Source organism: Penicillium verhagenii (genome assembly GCF_028828195.1).
Source record: "Penicillium verhagenii strain IBT 33310 chromosome Unknown utg000008l_segment0_segment0, whole genome shotgun sequence".
Taxonomy (NCBI): Eukaryota; Fungi; Ascomycota; class Eurotiomycetes; order Eurotiales; family Aspergillaceae; genus Penicillium; species Penicillium verhagenii.
Window position 1 is genome coordinate 2,028,868 of NW_026643172.1, and position 20,509 is coordinate 2,049,376.

Genomic DNA, 20,509 nt, shown 5'->3' on the forward strand with positions numbered 1-20,509 from the left:
CAAGGTTTCAATCCTTCGAGGTTAAGCATTAAAGCGTTATTTACTAAATGGTATTTGAAAACCACCTCCACACATGCATCAATTGATGGGCAGCACTTGAGGGCAGAGCATCCACCTGCATGTGCACATATGGGCATGGATCTACCTGGTTCACAGTGGTCCTCTCAATGAGGGCTTCCATCCATGAAGTTTACCCTCGCGCAGGGGTTCAAATCAGCCCATAGGTCAGACATCTGGAGGCAAAAGTGCCAGAGCTGCTCAATTAAAGCTCAAGTGCTAGGAGTAGATAGACGTTTATTACATAACTTCCAAAATTTACCGATTGCCCAGGTGATCATTAACGCCCTTCACATGCAAAATATAATACAGATCATCTCCATGTCTGGAGGTCTATCTATGCACTATCCTCATCGTAGTTGACTTTCTTAGCTCGATTGCTTCGCCGAGAAGCAGGATTCGCAACTGGAGCGGGCTCTTCGGCAGGTATGGAGTTCAAATCTTCCGACTCCGGGGTAGACTCGATGTCGGAGGCTTTGCGCTTCGCACGGGATTTAGACTTGACTGGCGTCCGTGGTGCCCGAGCCGGTTTCTTAGCTACTGGTTCGGAGACACCGTTCACTTCAGTACCATTGGGTTCAGTGGGCTCAATCTTGATTTTCTTTGCCGCACTGCCCTTTGCTGGACTGGCTGCTGACTTGGTCTTCACAATTTTCTTGGCAGGTCGGAGCCACTCTTCCATGCCTCGAGGCCAGTAGACTCTCCGATCAGGCCCACCCATGCCGACTTCATCATCGGAGATTGTGCGAACTGGCGGGGTGGACCCCTCCAGGTCAACAAAGCCAGTGTTGTTCTTGGTTTTTCGTGGGGGTTTGAAGGGTTTGTTTTCATCAGTTCGTGTAAAGGGTATCAATTCATTAATGAGATCGTAGCCGGGAAGTTTGAATGTTCTCATCAGCTCAAAGACTGCCTGTTCCTTGTCCTTGGCCTCGATCATCAAGTCCATGGTTGGGATACAAGGGGGTAATGTTGAGACGCGGTCACTGTGCTTGCGGCGCTGGCGGGGTGTGATGGCAGGGGCAGTTTGTTCAGAGTAATGCATTTTCTGGTTGATATTTTTCCTTGACCAGGTGGCCGCAATGCGGTCATAGAGTTGCATAATATCCTCTGTGCCCTCGCGGACTTCGCTTGCATCGAACAAAATATTATGATGGTGGTAATCAAGTACCAGAGGGATATTAAGTTCCTCGCAGATGGGGAGCAGATCATGAACTGTCCAACTGACGTCGTCATTCTCTAGAACCAATCTATTCTTGATATCTTGCGATAGAATGGCATAATTCTTTCGGAACCGGTCCAAAGTTTCGGCCTTGCCCTCAAAGACTCCGCCCATATGCAAAATCATAACGGCATCACGGTCCTGCTGAGGTGGCAGCTTGAGTAGCTGCAGCATCTCCGAATGGTACTCGAGATCTCGGTATGAGTTTTCTACCACCTCTTTCCTCGGAGACCCTAGCTGCGTGAATTGCCCCGGATGAACAGAGACGCGATGGCCAAGTTCTGCAACTACCCGGCCTGCTTCAGCTAGCACTTCGGAGGCGAATGGAGCCAGTTTATATCCATATTCCTTGTGACTGCAAAACGGAAACATCTCACTGCTCAAACGCATGAACTTGATGCCATATTTGTCGTTCCAGCGCAGCAGCTTCACCAAGTCCGCGGCATTGGCCAGACCTAGAGCTTCCACGAAAGCCTGTCCACGAGCTACGTCAGCGGGTTGGTTGCGATCTGGACGGTTCTTTGTAGGATGGGCAGGTTCGTCGGGATTCTGCAGTGGGTGTCGGTTTTCGAGGATAGAGGCAATGCGACAAGTACGGGAGCAAAACACGGGAGGATTGGAGTAACGCAAGTAGGTATTCAGACAAGCCTAGAAACATTAGTAATTGTTATTGATATAACATCAACGTTAGATGCTGCGTATTGCGACTCACATATCCTAAGCGACCTTTCCAGGGAAGTGGCAGGTAGCTACTATTGACTGGGGGCGGTCTTCCTAAGGCCGCTTGAAGCTCTTCCGCCTCCAGTGCAACATCCTGGTCTGATTCCGGATCCAATGCCATCTCAGCCTTACCAGCAGGCTCAGGTACATCACCGTCAAGGATGTCCGCCGGTTTAAGATCAGTCTCAATCGGCTTTCGTGCCATATCTGCGTCTTCCGGATCGAGTGTATAGTAGATGCCTGGACCGACGGTTTGCGAGTATGCTCGGGATAGAGGGATGGTTATGACCGACGAGGGAGGTATATGCGCGAGACCGATGGTGCTCCGAGAAGGTTGTAAAACAGGGCGAGCCGCATGACGAAAATGGCCTAGAACCGGGGCTGGCGATCTGGCGTTCGCCACGGTAATCGATCGATCGGGACCTTTTAGTGACGAGACGTGGCGACCCCCCAGGCTGGACCTCGGGGAGCGGGCATGCTGGAGAGGCGGAGCACGCAGCAACCGTGATACAGACCGAAACATGCAGCAGAGCCAGCGCAGAATATCTGAACTTGTGCGAGTTTGGTGGTAGGAAGTGGTTAAGGGGTGGGATGAAGCGGGATGATGACGCGCTAATCGCTACAGATCGCGGACGCGCCGCGTGATCAGTTTACATTATTAAGTGTGTGTATTCGATTTTCTTTTCTGAACATCAGACAAACGCATTATTAATACATGAAATTCGAGACTGATATGGACGTTTTGGAAATCCTTCAAGTCAATTTTGTACAAAAAAAAAAGTTGGAGCAGAAGCTTCTGAGGGTTGACCTCATAGTGGAGCTCATCTATATCTGCTTATCGATCACGAACCACACACGGCACACCAACAGAATCAACGGGAAGCTATTTTCGTGGCGTTCTAGTAATGAATACTTGTACTAGGTATCTTATTTGCAGAGCACTGACCTGTCGGTGCAGATATTCTCCAATTGGACTGCAAAGCATAAAGCTGGCATGCAGGGAGCGACAGGGGTTCGACGGGGCGACCCCTTAGTATGTCCTCCATCCAACGACTTACTTGCATGCAAACCGGTTCTGAGAAGGGGAGCCCGCATTTTTGAGGTTGCAAGTGCACCATGTGGCTTACTGAATCCAAAGTCTGTTCAAGAAACTTGCACTACAACTCGACAGCCTTGATTGACATCATCTCATTCTCGCGGATTCCTCTTTTAACTTGGGGCGCAGAGATTAATATCGATTCGGAATGAAGACACCGGGTGTCATTGTGGCTTTCATATTTGTCTACAAAAAAGTTTGACCCCGGAAGCTTTATCCAGAGTAAGAAAATGAGACTGTTGAACGTTTTTTATGCCGTTTCAGAGGAAGTCGTCATTACAGAACAGCACACAGCAACGTGGTTCTGGATCAACACAGTATTGAGGAAAGAAGAATAGCATGATACCAAGTCTCCATTATCGAAACCACATGAGCAACTTGTCGCTGCGCTATTAACCATAAGGCTCATGACGGGGGAAAGAACGATGGTTGCCAGCATTCCGCGCGTTGCTTGTCCAGCGTTGATGGCTTGGGCCTCAGCGATGGCATCCCCCATTCCTCCGAACGATATCGGAGAATGCAATAACAACACAGAGAGTATTTATTATAACAATCCATCCAGTCTAGCACGCCTTCACTAGCCATTCAATCTTCTTCTTCTTTTCTAAAAAGTACAGAAATTTGACCCCGGTGGTTAAGTGCCTGGCTACAGACCGATACCTTTTTGATACTCATTTTATTACTTTATACAAAGTGAGTATACTACGTGCTTCCTCGGCTGGACACAAAAGACACGTTACTTACACAGACTAGCATTATATTTTCCAAAATGAAGGGCGCTCTTCTCGCAAGTTTGCTGGCCAGCACGGCCACGGCTCACATGCAAATGATGAAGCCCTACCCTATCCGCAGTCCATTGAACAAGGATTCTACAGGACAGAAGGATTACTCTTACACAAACCCTCTGCAAGCCTCTGGATCAGACTACCCATGCAAGGGCTACGCCAGCGATAAGTTCGACTCGCAGGCTACATATGCCCAAGGCTCCAGCCAAACAATGGAGTTGGACGGCAGCGCAACACACGATGGCGGATCTTGTCAACTTGCCCTAACTTACGATCAAGGCAAGACCTTCAAGGTGATCGAGTCCATGCTGGGAGACTGCCCTATTGCCAAGAAGTACGACTTCACAATCCCATCTGATGCACCAGATGGTGAGGCACTCCTCGCATGGACCTGGTTCAACAAGGTCGGAAACCGTGAGATGTACATGAACTGCGCCATGGTCACCATTGGCGGCAGCACCAACGGCAACCAGACAGCTGCCGACACCACCACCACCACCAAAAGCAAGAATGTTCACAACCAGCCTATGATGTCCGAGGACAAGAAGGCCTCCCACCCTCCCATGGCCATGGCCGCCCACCTAGCCGGCATGGAAAGCCAGCGTGGAGCCATGACCGAGAACAAGCAGGTCGGCTTCGACGACCTTCCTCCCCTCTTCGTCGCCAATGTTGGCCAGGAAGGCAAGTGCGTGACCACCGAGGGCGAGGCCGTCAACTTCCCCAAGCCTGGTGACAACGTCGTCGGCAAGACCGATGGAAAGGGTGATGGCTTCAAGTGCACCGGCACAGCTCCTTTCTTGAACGCGGACACCAGCAAGGCGTCAGCTAAGGATACCACTACCTCCAGCAGCACCACTTCCAGCAGTGACTCCACCGCCACCAAGGACAACACCAACGCTAAGCAGGCCAAGGCTACCACCACCGCCACGGACGCCAAGCCCTCCAAGGAATCCAAGGCCGACAAGACCAGCAAGGACGCTAAGCCCACTACCCAGTCCATGCCAACTGCCACTGAGACCGAGACCAAGAAGGCCCAGCCTACCAAGGACACCGATTCCAAGGACGTCAACAAGAACGCCACCCGCAGCACTCCCCAGTCCATGTCGAAGGTCGCCCAGGCCTTTGGCACCTCTGGCGCCGCTGACCCCCGCGTCCTGTCTACTAACACCGAGGCCTCCACCAACAACGAGGCTTCTACCAACAACGCCTTCTCTAGCTACGTTGGCCGCTTCACTTGCACCTCTGGTGAGATTCTTTGCTCCCCTGATGGATACTCCTGGGCCATGTGCTCCAACGGCGCTCCCGTCTTCATGGGCTCCGTTGCTGCTGGCATGACCTGCCGCTTCGGCGCTATGGTTGCCGCCCCCTGGTAAACCTTTCTTTTTGGATGGCTCTTTTAATGTATGCTATATTTCTTTCTTTTCCCGACCTCTGAAGCGGTCGATTTTGGTTAGTATTTCCCGGTGTCGGTGGTGTTTTGGCGCAGATGGATTCCCAGCCATTGTAACGGCCCTGTTGATGTCCTCATGTTGATCAGTATTTTTAATGATTGTGTGGTTTCCTCGAATGTTTCGATGTGGTTCGGCTTCTTATTCTATCTGTATCTTGGTGTTAGCTAGTATAATTTACAAACTTTATCCTTTACTTCTTACACCCGTGGACATTGATTTGCCAACATGCAACTCGAATTCTTGAAATAGAAAATGAAGTCAAAGAAATATCACTGATTATTATTATGTTCCTCTAGGCAAGGTCGACATTGCCTATTCCAAATCTCTCAAAATATTGCAAAATAATATACACTTGCCAATCTCTAGCAAACATGGTATCTCAGCTTCTAAAAACAAATTTCCCAAAAAAATAAATCATCACGTCATTGATCCACAGATCAAGTAGAGCTCGAGATTTCCATGGATGACGAAGAGCAGATCCGATAAGAGAATCAACATTCAATCGCAAGCCAGATTTCTCACTTGCACTTAGGCGTTACCAGTGTAAGCGGAGTTGCCGTACCCATAGCCATTGCCATGGCCATTAGTGGCACCTGTGGCAGTATAACCGTTGGCGTCGCTCTTCTTGTTGCGTCCCCAGCCGCCGAACCAGCCCTTTTCAGACTTAGGCTCAGTACCATACTCCAAATCAGCAGGAGTAGGGTGACCAGGCAGAGCGTTATCGCCGTTGGTCTCGGGGTTGTTCTTGTTACGACTCCAGAACCACTTGCGGCTGCCAGAAGTGTAGCCGTTGGCGGGGGAAGGACCGAAGCGCTTCTCGCGCTTGTGGTGACGGGCCAAAAGAACCTGGAAGAGAATTGAGATCAGGAAGAAGAAGCTATTTTGAAATTTTGTTAGTGGTTGTCGCATTTCAGGGGGAGGATAGTTGGTTGGGTTTGCAATAGCGGGGTATGGGTCATTGACACTTACATTCCGATCACTGAAACTGCGAAGACGACCTTCTCCAGTTTGCAGGCCATGCCGTAGTCCAGCTTAGAGGGACTTTCGTCGTTGGCTGAGCCTGATCCGATGGGTGTGTTGACTGTACCAGTGCAGGTGTTGGTGCCGTTGCGAGTCAAGATCGCGATGGCTACCATGGCACCGGTGAAGAGGACATCGAAGACGACGCCGATGAAAGCGAAAAATGCCACGCCTCCGAGACAGCAGACGAAGACTAGACCGAGCAAACTGTACAGTGTAGCTGCGCCGGCTAGACCTTCGACAGCCTTAAGCCATGTGTCGATAGGTTGATTATGTTTGGAGAGGATAGCGAGGAAGTATGAGAAGATACCGAGGATGACGGCTGCATCGAGAAACTGCAGTACACGAATGAGGAGACCGCAAAAGCGTAAAAAGACACCACCGGCAGCACCCATGATGGTGGAGAACGATTGGTATTGGTTGTTTTTTTTTTCTTTTGCTTTTTCTCTTTGGGAACCTCTTTAATAGGGTGGTGGTTCAATAATCGACTATTGGTGACAGGTGGAGGGTGTCACTCAGTATTTGAAGAGTAGAGGAATGAAGGCAACAGGATTCAGGCAGAGTTATTAAAGGACCCTGAGCCGACCTCCTCAAGACGCAATACATTGAAGATCAGTGGATAAGCAAGTCAGTGATCCATGGAACAAGACGGACTGTGAATGGCTGGGAGGGTCTCAGCCACAGGCAAAACCCAGGCAAACACAGGCAAACAGAGACAAACAGAGACAAACACTGCAAACCACAACCGAACAGAGACGAACGTGGGACCGATGATGTCACCCTGCCAAATACAGGGTTCCACCTTGCCGCTTTGGGGGCGGCGCCCCAGCCCTATGAATCTCCTGATTTGTTCCTCTGGGACCCGCCACCGCATGTGAAGACAAAGAGGAAATTGGAACTTTTCATTGACAATTTTTAGCAAATTTAGCAAATTTAGCATTTTCCATTTATCGATTTTAAACTTTTTACTATTATCCAGCCACGACTTCGCCATGATCGCCCCTTAGCCATTGACGTATGGGGTACCTAATACGAGGTACACACACTGCCATTCTGCGTACAGGGTTACAACCTGAATGTACAATTTAGAGACTCCGTATTCAATTTGTACCGATGTTTCTAATTAAGGGTTGCATTATGAGATTGAACATCTACCAGGATTTTGCAGTGCTTGTCACGATGCTCAAGTAGTGCCTTGAAGCCCCCATCCACCACCTGATCCAACGGAATACGCGAAGTGATCATGCGTTCCGGTTCAAGTTGGCCTGCAAGAAAATACGTTAGCTGGTTTCAAAATGATAACTTTGGAATGCCCCGAAGAATAATACATACCATCGCTAATAGCCTGCATCACATCCAAAAACGATTTCTCGTCGTAAAGCGCAGCTCCCATGTACCGTAACTCATTGTACATCAATTGATTAACTGGAATGGCAGGCTTCTTCTCCCAGACTGCAATGTTAACAATAGTCCCCTGCGCTTTGCAGGCCGGGATAGCACCTATAAGCGCCTTCTCCACCCCCGCCGTGTCGAATATAACGTCGGCCCCAATACCGCCTGTGAGCTCGCGCACGCGGGATGCAACATCCACTTCGCACGGATCAAGTATATGCGTTGCACCGAGCTCGGTACATAATCTCTGCCGGTTCTCCATAAGCTCAGCTACCATGATGTGCTTCGCGCCTTGCAGCTTCAGGACCTGCACGACGCCGATCCCGATTGGCCCGCCTCCGACAATGAGTACCGAGTCGCCGGCTTTAAATGGCGAGACAGTCACCGCGTGCCAAGATACCGCGAGGGGCTCAATGAGCGCGGCCGCCTCCAGAGAAATGTTATCTGGGATTGGATAGAAATGCGTGGCTGGTGCAACGATCTTTTTGGACATCCCACCACCGAAGCCTGTATGAATATTGGTTAGATGATGAGTGCAAGTGTTTGAAGAGAGAAGAGGCTGGAAATACCACTTAGTCCGATGAAGCCAATGTTTTCGCAGCAGTGATTGAAGCCCTCCTTACAGGCGCTACAGGTGCCATCGTAGATGGTTGGACGGACCACGGCACGCTGTCCGGGATGTAAGTTTTTTACATCGTCGCCAACTTCTTCAATGATGCCGCCGAATTCGTGGCCCATTGGGGTCGGATATGTTGACCCTGTAATAGGGTGCGGTTCTTTGGGGATCAGGACTGGACCGCTCGTGTATTCATGCAGATCTGTTCCGGTTAAAAACGGTACATACACATACAATGTTCAACAATGGTTTATTTCGACATACCACTGCCGCAGATTCCGACATAGGCGGGTTTCATCTGGATATTACAGTCTCATCTCAGTACCGAAAATTGAATTCTCACATCGCGGAGCGATACCAACCTTTATTTGGCCTTTGCCACACACTGGTTCCTCTAATTCATCGAGTCTAATATCACCTGGTCCATGGAAGCGGACTGATGGAATAGTAGGTGGACTCTGAAGCGTAGTATGCAGCGTATTCACTGCTTCGGTTGATGTACTTAACATGTTGAGGTACGTAGATTTCGCGACTGGTTTTAGGACTTCGATAATCTGAATCATTGAGGGGTGTATTTAGACTGGCTGAAAAGCCATCGACCTGGATGGTATGGATTTGAAAAAGTGCTGTGCAATATCGTGATGGGACTGGTGCTAATCAAGGTTGGAAACTCAGGAAAGTCGATGATGCCTGAATAACTGGGTATTGAAATATCACAAGCGCTTGAGCGTCTCTTTTCTCTACTAAACAGTGAGACGCGAGGCCAATTTTATAATGTTAAACGATATCAAATTTAGTTGACGTCATCTATCGTGAGTTGCATAAGTCACTTCGCTATGTAGCCTCTGGAAATAGTTCCGATTTGCTGGGTTCATAAATCCAACAGCCAGGGGCAGATACAGGTTCTTGTCACGAGTTCGGTTCCAAGAATCCCGGCCTGCGGGGCCGAGCTAGCTGTCAAGTCTAAAGAGCAACCCTGGATGAAGAATGGGAATACCTAGTTGGCGTCAAAGTCAGCCGATGGCCAGAGGCGACAGCCTCATCAGGTACGATACTGCTAGGCAGTGGCGTCGTGAGGACCGGGATGTTGGGGAAAGTGATCCAGAAAAGCCGCAGGAATTACGCATTCGATAGAACAATCGAAGCATGATCGAAATATACCATCTGACCGAATCTGGTTGTACGCGAATGATATCAATGGATTGTCGCAGGGATGTTGGGATTAGGTTGTCATTAATCATAGACGACTGGGGTATCAATCCTAGTTATGAGATGGGCGAGATCCCACCAATGGAGAGCCTGTACCAGGGGCGCACGTCTGTTTTGTACTGACGGTGGCTAGTAGAGAGCGATACAGTGGTGCACAGCCACTCCGCCCTCTATTCAAGAGGCCTCCTCGCGCTCTTTCTCCAGGTGTTCCAGGTATGTCTTCATGGTTTGATTCAACCCATCATTGCGGCGACAGAGCATTAGCACGTCGGCCGGGGTGACGGTTGACCGCCCGGCATGCCTAGAACAGGAATGCCGGTTAGAGAAATGTAGCTTATAGGAACGGGTTCCGAAGGAACCAAAACAGGAAAAAAAGCATGTTCCTGTCTAGCTATCTCTGGGCATTGGTGTTGACTTACTTGGCAAACGCCTCTACATCAACGATGGCAGATTCTGTTGTACTGTCAGTAAATGTTTCTCAGGCTTCATTGGAATGACGCAACGATGCCACCATTTGACTGAAAGCAGCCCAAGCGCATATATCTAGGATCAAGTAAACCACGTACCCATATGTGACCATGCCAACTCTAGCAGTGCGTTGGTGAACTGTGGTGTGGCAGTGACATTAAGCGTCAAGGTCTCGTCGTCCACAATTTTGCTAATGCACTCAAAGAGCTCGGTTTTCAGGCGCTATGAGCGAAGTTGGTCACTGAAATCGCAATAGATTTTCCAGAGCGGCTTACCTCTGCCTGGCCCTGGTCCGACTCTTGCTCATTTTGTGGCATCTTGTCGACGATAGATCGATGAAGAGGTATCAAGGTTCAGGCGCGCGCGCGCCATACATAACATGAGAGGCGCTGATTGGTCAAAAACGCGTAGGCGGAAAAATACATTATCCGAAAAGCGTCGCTCCTGCCGAATTGAGGTATTTTTCGTTTAGCAGGAGCTCCGAACAGCCCGGGACGATTCTCGCTGCTTCCATTTTTTAATTGCCTATCTGTCAATTACTATCACAGTCGCGCATTCCACCTCCACCCAACTCTTCTCCTCCACCTGTACAGCAAATACAGTGCCCCCCTTGATTCCCCATTCGGAATCTGGAAAATTGCAACTGCATCCGCCGCCACCCGCGCTTGCCCCCCCAACAAACAAAAAAGTTTCAAGCAGAGACTTCACCAGAACTCCCCCGCCATGGCTGAACCCCAGCCTGACATGAGCGACGTTGCCGCCGAGGCCGCCGCCGACTTCTTCCAGCAGATCTTTGGCGTTGTCATCGAAGCCATTTGCCGCTTTGGCCGCAATCTCTACAACTCCTTCGCTGAAGTGAGCGTGGGCCGCTGGACCAAGGTCGTCTGCTCCGTCATTTTCTACGTCCTTATCCGCCCCTACATCGAAAAGTTCTTCAAGTACCTGCACGACCGCGAACGTCGCATGGAAAAAGAGAAGAAGGAAAAGGAGAAGGCCGCGCTTGGTGGCAAGAAGGCCAAGCAGTCCGCCAACTCGCTGCGTGGTGGTGAGACTGGCAAGGTTCTGGGTGAGGTGGAGAGCGAGGATGAGCTTGCGGATGGCGAGGTGAACCTTGCCTTGGCTAGTGGTGTGCCGGAGTGGAACAAGATGGCCCGCAAGCGCCAAAAGAAGTACCTGAAGAACCTCGAGAAGGAGAACGGCAAGCGCGCCGAGGAATTGACCGAGGAGCAGTTCCTTGAGCTGCTTGACTGGAGCGAGTCCGAGAACGAGAGCGAGAAGAAGAAGGCTTGATCTCGATATGTACGCACCGCGGAGGAACTTTGCGAGGACCAAATGTCATGGACGAGCACTGTGTATTATTATTTCATGATTCTCACACTGTATTAACCTTATTAAGACACAAGGTAGCTAGGTATCTTGCTACACCTAATAGACTAATTTTTATCCTAACTGTGGGCAGATGTCGATTGCTGGTGCTGCTTTATCTGGTTGAAACTCTTTTTACATCGACCCCTAAGCGACTACCTAGGGCTGCCCGGGTGCATAGTACGCATAAACCTTGAAACCATTCGCAATACATGCAAGAACAATCTAATAACTCATTTTCAACTGATCATGAATGCCATTCGCCCAATCGTCAAAATCATAATATAAACCTTCTCCGAAGGTTGGCGAGCGTGTTAATGCAATCTGCGCAGCGCTTCAATCATTCCTTTCAACTCTTCCACATTCATCGAGCCTGGAATGTCCGCCACGATATGTTCTTGCAGCTCTGGATCACAGGTGAGGAACCTTTCAATGAGCTCGCCGTCAACGAAGCGGTAGGGGGCTTCGGCGGAGCGAGTCAGTGTGCGGAATGCACGGAATTTATCAAATGGTAAGTCACCCAGGGAATCCACCCTACTGGCGATGGCACTTTGGAGAGTCATTAAGAAGTCTTGGTGCTCGGGGTTGATAAGTGCGAAGAGGTAGATTGAGCCCTCGACCTAAAAGAAAATAGACGCGTTAGTTGATTGTGCGTGGTAAAAATAGTATGGATATCCGGGTTTGAAAGATGCGTACAGTAGCCAGGAAAGCTCGTGGAGTTACCACCACCGTGCCGAGCTGTTGGATGTTAATTGGGCGGATGCGATTGACCATTTCGCCGAGAGCGATCTCGCTGGTCGCAATCAAACGATGTTTATCTTGGTCGGTTACGCCGTTTGTGTTACGGGACAAGACAATCAGATTGCCTTGGGTTTCGCTGACAAGGAGCGTGTCGTCGTCAACGGAGGCAACGGCCGTGCTCCATACGGTTTGATAATGACGAGCGACTTCCATCAACTTGTTTTCGACACCATCTTTGCCCGGGACATATTTGACGATGCAGACACTCTTCATGAGGTCGGCAACAATGATCAAGTCTTTGACGATGGTTAGATCAATTGGGGCCGTTGATGTTCGGTAGCTGGCTAGCTTTTCGAGTTTCATCGGCCCAAAATCATTATGGATTGCTTTGAAAACAACAACCTAGATTTCACATTAGCATGGTGCTCAAAAAGAGGCAAAGTCTGCTTACAGTTTTCACAAGTGCTGCGACAATCTTGTCACCCAGCATAGCCAATGCTCGGCATCCACCCTTCACAGGCATCTCGGCTATCTGAGTCAATTTGCGACCATGATCAACTTCGAGAATTAAAATCCGCCCGCGGATTGAACCCTCCGATGTCTCGTTCAGATATGAGGTACCAATGATAAACCTATCTTTAGTTGACCCGTTTCCATTTTCGTTTTTCCCACATGGAAACTCGGCGCGAATAACACTCTCTACCAGTTCCTCGGGTTGCAACTCCAACGTATCCAGGCGCCGGAACAGGATCTCGTCGGCTAGCACAAAGTGACTCTTGACGGTTTCAACTCCATCCACTAGCTTCCGATCAATTGTGCCAAGTCCGAACGCCTTTTCGGATGGGGAATAAGCGACTCGGCGAACAGTTGACCCCACTGGTAGAGTTTGGATTTGGGTCGTCCGCTCTTTGTCAACCAAGGCAATTTTGAGTTCGTGTGCAGTAGCCACGGCAATAGAATCGGGATATGCCTCCGCATTGAGATGACATATGCGAGATGCACCCTCAGAGTTGACTGCGGAGTAAATAATCCGTCCCTCTGAGCCATAGATGAGACTAGGGTTCTCGCAAGTCGCGAACACGTTGAACAACCCATCTCCTCGGGGGAGTTTCTTGAATGTTGGCTGTTCGGACCCGAGGATCAGTCTGTTCATTCCGGCCAAGGAATAATCTTTAATGTTCATAGAGAATGTGATAACACTGCCGTCAGCCATAGAGACGAAGAGCGTAGGCGGGCTATCAGCGAGCACATTGGCCACAAGGACTGATCGTGGAAATGCCTCGCCTGGTTCTCCTAGCGATTTGGTGTGGAGCTCAGATAAGTTTTTGATGTCCCAGACAGAGACCTGGGCCGTCTGAGGGAATGCGACGATGCAAACACCCGCAGGGCTAGAGGGAACTGTCACGCCCGAGATTTGTTGGTCCACACCAAAGTCCTTTTCTTTGATGAGTTGAGCATTGCTCCGAATGTCAAAAGAAGCTAGGACTTGACCTCCAATGACAAGCACTAGATGGTCGTTGCTTGCCGAGGCAGCAGTGATAGCTTTCTGTGTTGGCGGTGTCCATTCAAAAGTAATCATGCCACTCTCTATGTCAGCCACCAGGGCTCGCTTCTCTGTTACCTGTAAGATCCGGCCCCCTGGTAAATTGGCTGCCAGAAGAGTGTTCTCCTCAAGGGCAAGTCCCAAGAAGGTTTCCAACTCTTCGATCTCCCCATCAGAACTGAAACGGAAAACGCGTGTCTCGTCAACAAAGGTGACTAACAGCGTGTCCAAGACATCTCCTCGACTTTCGGTCTGCAGTCCCCAAAGGTCTGTAATATGGTCCATTTCTCCTAAAACACCCAACTCTTCCATACCCACGCCGCTTCGCACACTCCGCAGAGTTCCGTCATCGAAAGCACCGGAGCCTGTCACAATGCGAGCTTGTCCAGATGAGAATTCGTGGGTTTGGCTCTCATTAGTGCGGTTTCCAAGGTCCATAACCGTGAAATCTAGGATGGGGGCAATGTTGGAAAGCGTCTGAATGGCTTCAAATCCCCCACTGCCGATCCGAAGAACCTGAGAATCGCCCTGGTGTGATCCAACAAACAGGATTCCGCCACCTAGATAGACGAGCACAGTTGCCCGGGACGTAGTTCCGAGGTAGTCTAGCTTCCAGTCTTCCACTTCACCGCGATTATCCAGGATGAGCATCAAGAAAAAGAGCCTGCCGTAGTCATCGGCCAAAAGCCACCGTTGGCTATCCACCTTTTCCCAAGCTACAAAGACAGTAGCCTCGTCAAGGTCACGAGAGATTACATCATTCGCATTATCATCAATATACTTGATTGAAGTTTCTCCCAGGACAATCAATCCTCCTGAATCAATGATTAGCTGAGAAGCCTGCTAGCTGACCACCATAAAACATACCTAACGGAGCTGGGATGGGAATCAAATGTGAAGATCCAAGATCAAGCTCATGCCCAAAGACTCCACCTTCCAATTTCTTGTCCTGGACCTCTTTGAAAGTTGCATCTGCAGGCCCGCTTGACGTCGCCCGACTGTAATCCAGCTCCCGAATCCGCAGGCGAACCTTCTTCTGATTATCTTCGTACAGAATAGCTAGCCACGGCTGATTTGAGACAGAGTGCAAGAACGCAGACGACCGCACGAATAATTCGTCAATTCGCGACGCAGTCGGCTCGCCAAGCTCGCCCACCCGCGGCGCATCAGCCTGTGACGCCGCCTGCGAAACACGACCTTTGCGCTTTGTCAACTCCACAATGGGAATAACGACCACCACACCCTCGTACACTTCCAGCGTCATGAAGCGCCCAGTAGGATCAAGAAGACAACGCGGGGTCGATTCAGATTCGCGAGAAGAGGGCTCGGAAATATCGACATAGCTGCGGGCGGTAACAATTTCATTTGTCTTGGAATCCCAGGCCAGCGTGAAGTAATTATATTGGTCTGTGCCGACGAAAAGGTGATCGGTGTCTGAGTGCGCTGGCGCTGGCAGGCGGGCGAGCATCGTCACCTGCGCATAAAGCGTGCGTGTGGCTGCGAGGGTCAGGCCATCCGGTGTGAGGGTGTAGAACTCGAGTCGATTCGATTTGCTAGAGCATTCCCGATATACGTTAGCTTTTTTGTCGTGGTATTATTGGGTGCATCGCGCTGAGCTGCCAATGCATGCGGTGTGATCCCCGCATGGGCCGAGAAACCATGTCGTCCTCGGCGGGCTGGTGGTAGGGAGGGTAGCACTCACGCAGCAACTAAGCAGTCCTCCTCTGGGGTAATGAAGTTTAGCTTCACCGCATGGCGAATGCCACTTGCGCGGTGAATGGGCACCACGTAGGCCATGGTCTCTGTCCTGTGATCTTCAATTCGTCCTGAGCTAGCTTTGTCGGCGGGCCAGGGCGAGAGGATTTAGTGGCGCCGAGTGAGAAGCTGGGCAAGTCCGATCTGATAAGAAAGCAATTTTTATCACTTCTTATCAAAGCCGGGGAGTCAAATGGCGCATTTCCTTGAAGTGGAGGTCGAAGGATTGGAAGCTGTGGTGAGGTTGATGTTCTTTGCCGGGCGGTCCCACGATTAAGTCCGCGCTTACAGCCGAAAACAGGATCAAGAACCTGTGGTAACTACTACGTACATCGCATTTGACGGTCATGGCATTCGCAGCATACATGGAATTTCGGATGTACGCATCGTCTTAATCAAAACGGAAAATAGTATTTTTGAGCTTACTATACGATTTACTACGCTGAACATTGAAATAACATTGAACGGCTGCATCAGCACTACGCGAAAAGGCGGCCATTTCTGACCTCACAAACAATGGTTGCTCAAAGTGTTTTTATCATCAATATCATGGTCCCCAAGAGTCTATTGTACTGGTAAATTTGTATCCAATCTACATGATCACCATTTACCCCGCCTGAGGCAATATTCCCACGCAGAAAAAGGGGAGTAAAAAAACAACGAAAAAGAAGCCAGAGTGACCTATCGCGAGGCATAGGTCAAGAACAAAGCTCGCCGCAATGAGGAAAGGCTAGTCAAGGGGCCAAAAAGAGTCGAGAATATATATGCTGCATCATCTAGAAAGGTGAAGGGAATATGATGCGAACAGCCAAGTAAAAAGCAAAGTAGCAAGTTCATCAATCATGACCACACATCCTCCTGGTAGCTGCCGCTACTGCGCATGTGCTTGACCATCTCCTCGCCCTTTTCAGCGGGCATGCCACGCTGCTCGGCGATAATGTGGCCAAGAACCAAGTTGACCTCCCGGGCCATGTTGGCAGCATCACCGCAAACGTAGAAGTTGGCCTTTTGCTTGAGAAGCTCGCTGACAAGCGGAGCGTTCTCCTTGAGACGGTGCTGGACGTAAACCTTTTCGGAACCCTCGCGGGAGAAGGCAGTGATGATCTTCAGAGAATCACCAAGCTGGTCCTGGTAGGTCTGACAAGTAAAGAAAAAAAAGTTAGTAAGTCTAAATGCCACTAAAAGAATGGGTTTGATATCATACCTTCCATTCATCGCGGTAGATGAAATCCTCATCCTGCTTACGGCATCCGAAGAACAAAACAGTGGTGCCAACCTTCTCGCCCTTGGCGGCCAGAGCAGCACGTTCCTGGATGAAACCACGGAAAGGAGCAACACCGGTACCGGGACCCACCATGATAATGGGCTTGGACGGGTCGGAAGGAAGCTTGAAGTTGGAGTGGCGCACGTGAACCGGGACGTGAATACCGTCGTACTTGTTGCGAGGACCAGTGATCGAGTAAGTCAGACCGTGAGGGTCGGGAGATGGGTCACCGTTCTGTTTCTGCTTGAGAGCCAAGAGGTAGTTGGTAGTCACACCCTTCACCATGTGCGCGGCACCAGGAAGACGAACAGACTCGACCACAGCGGTGACACTGATCTTGTCCTTTTGAACCAGTGAAGAGGAAGAGATAGAGTAGTAACGGGGTTGGAGCTTGTTGAGACCCTCAATGAGCAGAGAGAATGGGACGGCAGAGAAAGTCTGAGAAGTGATGCTCTGAAGAGCCTGGGCGATATTGAAGCACTGGTCACTGATTTTCTCGTGGAAGTAATCCTTGTCGTTACCAAGGCGAACAATCTCGGCCTTGCTTGCCTCATCGGGGGCAAACGCAGCGAGCGAAGAGACAAACTGACGGGAGACAGGGGCGCAAACTTCCACGTAGTAACGGACCGCAGCATCGTAGGTAGTCGGGGTGGGAATGGGAACCTTGGCAGTGACATCAATACCCTTGACGTTGATAACCGAGTGGCGCTTTTCCTCCAGACCAAAAACTTGGAGGAATCGATCGACCTCGGCACCGGCGTTGGTCGGCCAAATAGCAATGTGATCACCGGTCTGGTAGCTCAGATTGCTACCGGCGATGCTAATTTCCATGTGCAGACAGTTACGGTCCTTGACGGTGAAAAGTTCACGAGATTCGGCAATCGGAGCGATGAACGGGTTGTGAGCAGAGTACGGGCCCTTGGCGCGACCCTCACGGTGGGCGGTGGTGGGTTCTCCCAGGTAGACAGATTCATCCTCGGGAGTCTTCTCCTCATCCTCGGAGACGGAGAAGACGGGTTCGTAGACAGATTCACGCTCTTGAAGACCCAGGGATTCGGACAGAGCAGCCCACATGGGCTCCTTCCAGGCGAGGAAGTCCTCCTCCATAGTTCCAGCACCATCGTCACCTTCACCGGCAGATCCAATGCGTTGCGCACCAAGTTTAGTCAAAGCAGTGTCAACATGACGGACCATGGAGTTGTAGTGTTCGTAAGTGTTGTTACCCAGACCAAATGCGACGTACTTGAGAGACGACAGAGGCGAGTCATCCGCCGAAGCACCGCTCTCAAAGGCGACGTCGTCACCGGTGAGGAATTGGTAGAATTCCACCGCATTGTCCGTTGGTTCTCCTTCACCATAAGTGGCCAGCACGAAGAAAGCCACCTTGTCGTCGGGGAATTTGTCCAAGTTCTCGTAGTCGTAATCCTCAATGTCGGCCACCATGGTCTTAAGACCAAAGCGCTGGGAGCCCTCCTTGGCCAGACGGGAAGCGTAATCTTCAGCGGTACCAGTCTGCGAACCATAAAAGATCACACAGTTCTTGCCAGTCTCATCCATCTTCTCAATGATGTCGCGGGTCTTGCCGCTCTTAGCGCCGCCATTGAGGGCAGCTCCGGAAGAGGCGTAGGGGTCCTTGGGGACAGCCCAGTAAGTTCCCTTGGTAAAGTAGGCAACACTGCCAACCAGGAGAACCACCAGAACCGCCAAATCGAGGGTGTCGAGTTGCGCCATCGCGATCGGGTTGTAGGGGAGGGGGAAGAGGGTCCGTGGGGTGGAGAATTCCCTGGCAATAAAGCGGGAAACCCTCGGATTCAAAGGGAAAAGTAGATATAAAGGCCAATCGTAGCCCAGAACTGAGTGAGTGTCCTCTAAGTACTTGACACTTTTTTTGACCTGGGCGAATATTTCCAAAAGGACAGAAAGACCCCTATTGTCCAAGGAAGAAGAAGAGGCGAAGTGGTCTGACCACCGGGCTCGGTCCAAAAAGTGGATCTGTTTGTGCTTCACCGACTTGGATGTTGTGCAGAGTTCGGAATGTGCAGCAGATAAGGGAAATTATCTGGTTAATGAGTCAAAAAAAAAAAGAAGAGTGAGCAAGAGAAAACAAGAGAAAAAAAGAAAAGAAAAAAAGAAAAGAAAAGGAAGAAGAGTAGAATAGGAAGAAGAATCACAAGGAAAGAAGTTATTTAAGAGTATGAAGATAATTTAACCTCCGTTCGGCTAGGGGCCAAGAGTGTTATATAGGGCCGAGGGGGCCAAAAATCCAAAGACAGTCGGAAAGAGAAATCGGCGTCCTTTGAAGTACGAGATTCTGTCATACGGTCATGATTTCCCTTGTCAAGCGTAATTCATTGGGGGAACCACTATAGAGGAGCCATATAGTAGGTGGTTGACCCTCGGGTATGTGCCCGTTCGGTAAGGCTGTACGGGAGATCCTACATGTGGAATTTAGGGAACATGAACACCATCTCCATTGTGGCAACCATGACGGACTTTTCACTTTCCAGTACCATCTTAGTACTCTTTTCTTACCTTTCCGGCACGAGAAACCTTTCCCACTTGGGTAATTCCCAACGTTCTTCCGCGTTTTCCAGTCAATCCGGGTTGTCTCTATCGCTAGTGCGGCCATATTCCGCCATGTGCGGCTTTGCCATTCCTCACTGGATTTCTTTTTCTTTTTCTACATATCGTACTCGGCATTAGATGAAGTTATATGATAGGCCTATATATAGTAATGAGTAGCACATAAGTGGCTTTCATAAGACTAGGGTCTTGTAAGGTACATAAAACGGCGTTGCTGTTACACTCCCCGGAGCCAGCCCTGGAGGCCTGTGGCGTTCGAATCTGCCGATGTGGAAGTCCTTCGTATGTGGGGGCCAATGGAGTGACTTACATCTCCAGATTCATAAATGTCGTTCCAAGCCCTGGAGTACTTAGAGGTTAGTATCTCCAGATTCTATCCATGGATGGTCTCAAAACCCCAGAATATTGCCCGGTTAGCCGACTTTCAATGTTTGCACTGACGTCTATTTGACCTCGGAATATTTCTATTTGGCTGCACACGTTACATGTCAAGGTTTATTCGCCCGTGAGAAATGTCAGCACTCATCTATTACTCAAAAAAGACTTGCTTGTGCACAACCTTCAAACCCTCACAAGTACCCAGCCTCGGGCCATAACCTTGCAAGCCCGCTGAGGTTGAGATGTGTATGAACTTTGACCTGTTATGGTGAAGTCACACCGAACAAGTACTATACACCAGTTGCCCCGAGATCCAGTACCCGTGCCGAAGATCCGGGGAACATTGAAACATTACCTGAAGTCATTGGAACATCAGATACCTGTAGGTCCGTACATATTAATGTCCTACAAAGTAATGTCCAGTCCAAGGATTTAAAGCACTTGAGATTAAAGTCGGAGGACTTCAAATGTTGAAATGCACTTTTACTAAAGAGAAATGCTCAAGTGCTTGCTTCGTTACGTCTTTTTGAGTATCAACATTTGAATCCACCTTGAGCACACGACTCCACGAGTTCCCCTCGGGATGTTTCAACCTTTATTAAATATAATCAATGCGTTTCAATAATCCAGAATGATCCCCACGCCAAATTGAACAAATCCAAGTTTTTGGCTCTATGTTCCTGGTTCCTACAGCATAGCCGCATAAATATTCGCCACCATACCTGTAGGTACATGCATCCACTAGGCGTTGATTCGCTGCCTTGTAGAGATTCAAATTGAAATGGAAATAATTTTGGAAACGAAGATATCCTTCCCGGATATCTGAAAGGCCATCCCGGGCTCCCGG

At 49.8% G+C, this 20,509-nt stretch overlaps 8 protein-coding genes across 8 annotated transcripts; 2 read left to right on the forward strand and 6 right to left on the reverse strand.

Annotated features, from left to right (window-relative positions):
- Positions 1–394: 394 nt before the first annotated feature.
- On the reverse strand, positions 395–2,519 carry N7466_008750 (UV-endonuclease UVE-1; the record flags this gene model as incomplete). The annotated part of the gene is made up of 2 exons (XM_057168139.1): positions 395–1,924; positions 1,989–2,519. 2 exons carry the CDS (start codon positions 2,517–2,519, stop codon positions 395–397), a joined length of 2,061 nt encoding a protein of 686 aa, XP_057018770.1.
- A 1,342-nt stretch (positions 2,520–3,861) lies between these two features.
- Positions 3,862–5,250, forward strand: N7466_008751 (putative extracellular protein; the record flags this gene model as incomplete). The annotated part of the gene is made up of 1 exon (XM_057168140.1): positions 3,862–5,250. One exon carries the CDS (start codon positions 3,862–3,864, stop codon positions 5,248–5,250), a length of 1,389 nt encoding a protein of 462 aa, XP_057018771.1.
- Positions 5,251–5,856: 606 nt separating this feature from the next.
- Positions 5,857–6,743, reverse strand: N7466_008752 (uncharacterized protein; the record flags this gene model as incomplete). Its single annotated transcript, XM_057168141.1, has 2 exons — positions 5,857–6,205; positions 6,298–6,743. 2 exons carry the CDS (start codon positions 6,741–6,743, stop codon positions 5,857–5,859), a joined length of 795 nt encoding a protein of 264 aa, XP_057018772.1.
- Positions 6,744–7,467: 724 nt separating this feature from the next.
- On the reverse strand, positions 7,468–8,919 carry N7466_008753 (uncharacterized protein; the record flags this gene model as incomplete). Its single annotated transcript, XM_057168142.1, has 5 exons — positions 7,468–7,613; positions 7,681–8,247; positions 8,310–8,558; positions 8,621–8,654; positions 8,719–8,919. 5 exons carry the CDS (start codon positions 8,917–8,919, stop codon positions 7,468–7,470), a joined length of 1,197 nt encoding a protein of 398 aa, XP_057018773.1.
- Positions 8,920–9,739: 820 nt separating this feature from the next.
- Positions 9,740–10,350, reverse strand: N7466_008754 (CENP-S family protein; the record flags this gene model as incomplete). The annotated part of the gene is made up of 4 exons (XM_057168143.1): positions 9,740–9,866; positions 9,985–10,018; positions 10,132–10,255; positions 10,309–10,350. 4 exons carry the CDS (start codon positions 10,348–10,350, stop codon positions 9,740–9,742), a joined length of 327 nt encoding a protein of 108 aa, XP_057018774.1.
- Positions 10,351–10,756: 406 nt separating this feature from the next.
- N7466_008755 (uncharacterized protein) lies at positions 10,757–11,323 on the forward strand (the record flags this gene model as incomplete). Its single annotated transcript, XM_057168144.1, has 1 exon — positions 10,757–11,323. The coding sequence occupies one exon, from the start codon at positions 10,757–10,759 to the stop codon at positions 11,321–11,323; it is 567 nt and encodes a 188-aa protein (XP_057018775.1).
- A 389-nt stretch (positions 11,324–11,712) lies between these two features.
- On the reverse strand, positions 11,713–15,479 carry N7466_008756 (DDB1/RSE1 family protein; the record flags this gene model as incomplete). Its single annotated transcript, XM_057168145.1, has 5 exons — positions 11,713–12,018; positions 12,095–12,541; positions 12,591–14,497; positions 14,550–15,235; positions 15,385–15,479. 5 exons carry the CDS (start codon positions 15,477–15,479, stop codon positions 11,713–11,715), a joined length of 3,441 nt encoding a protein of 1,146 aa, XP_057018776.1.
- Positions 15,480–16,277: 798 nt separating this feature from the next.
- On the reverse strand, positions 16,278–18,432 carry cprA (NADPH--hemoprotein reductase cprA; the record flags this gene model as incomplete). Its single annotated transcript, XM_057168146.1, has 2 exons — positions 16,278–16,574; positions 16,642–18,432. 2 exons carry the CDS (start codon positions 18,430–18,432, stop codon positions 16,278–16,280), a joined length of 2,088 nt encoding a protein of 695 aa, XP_057018777.1.
- Positions 18,433–20,509: the final 2,077 nt, after the last annotated feature.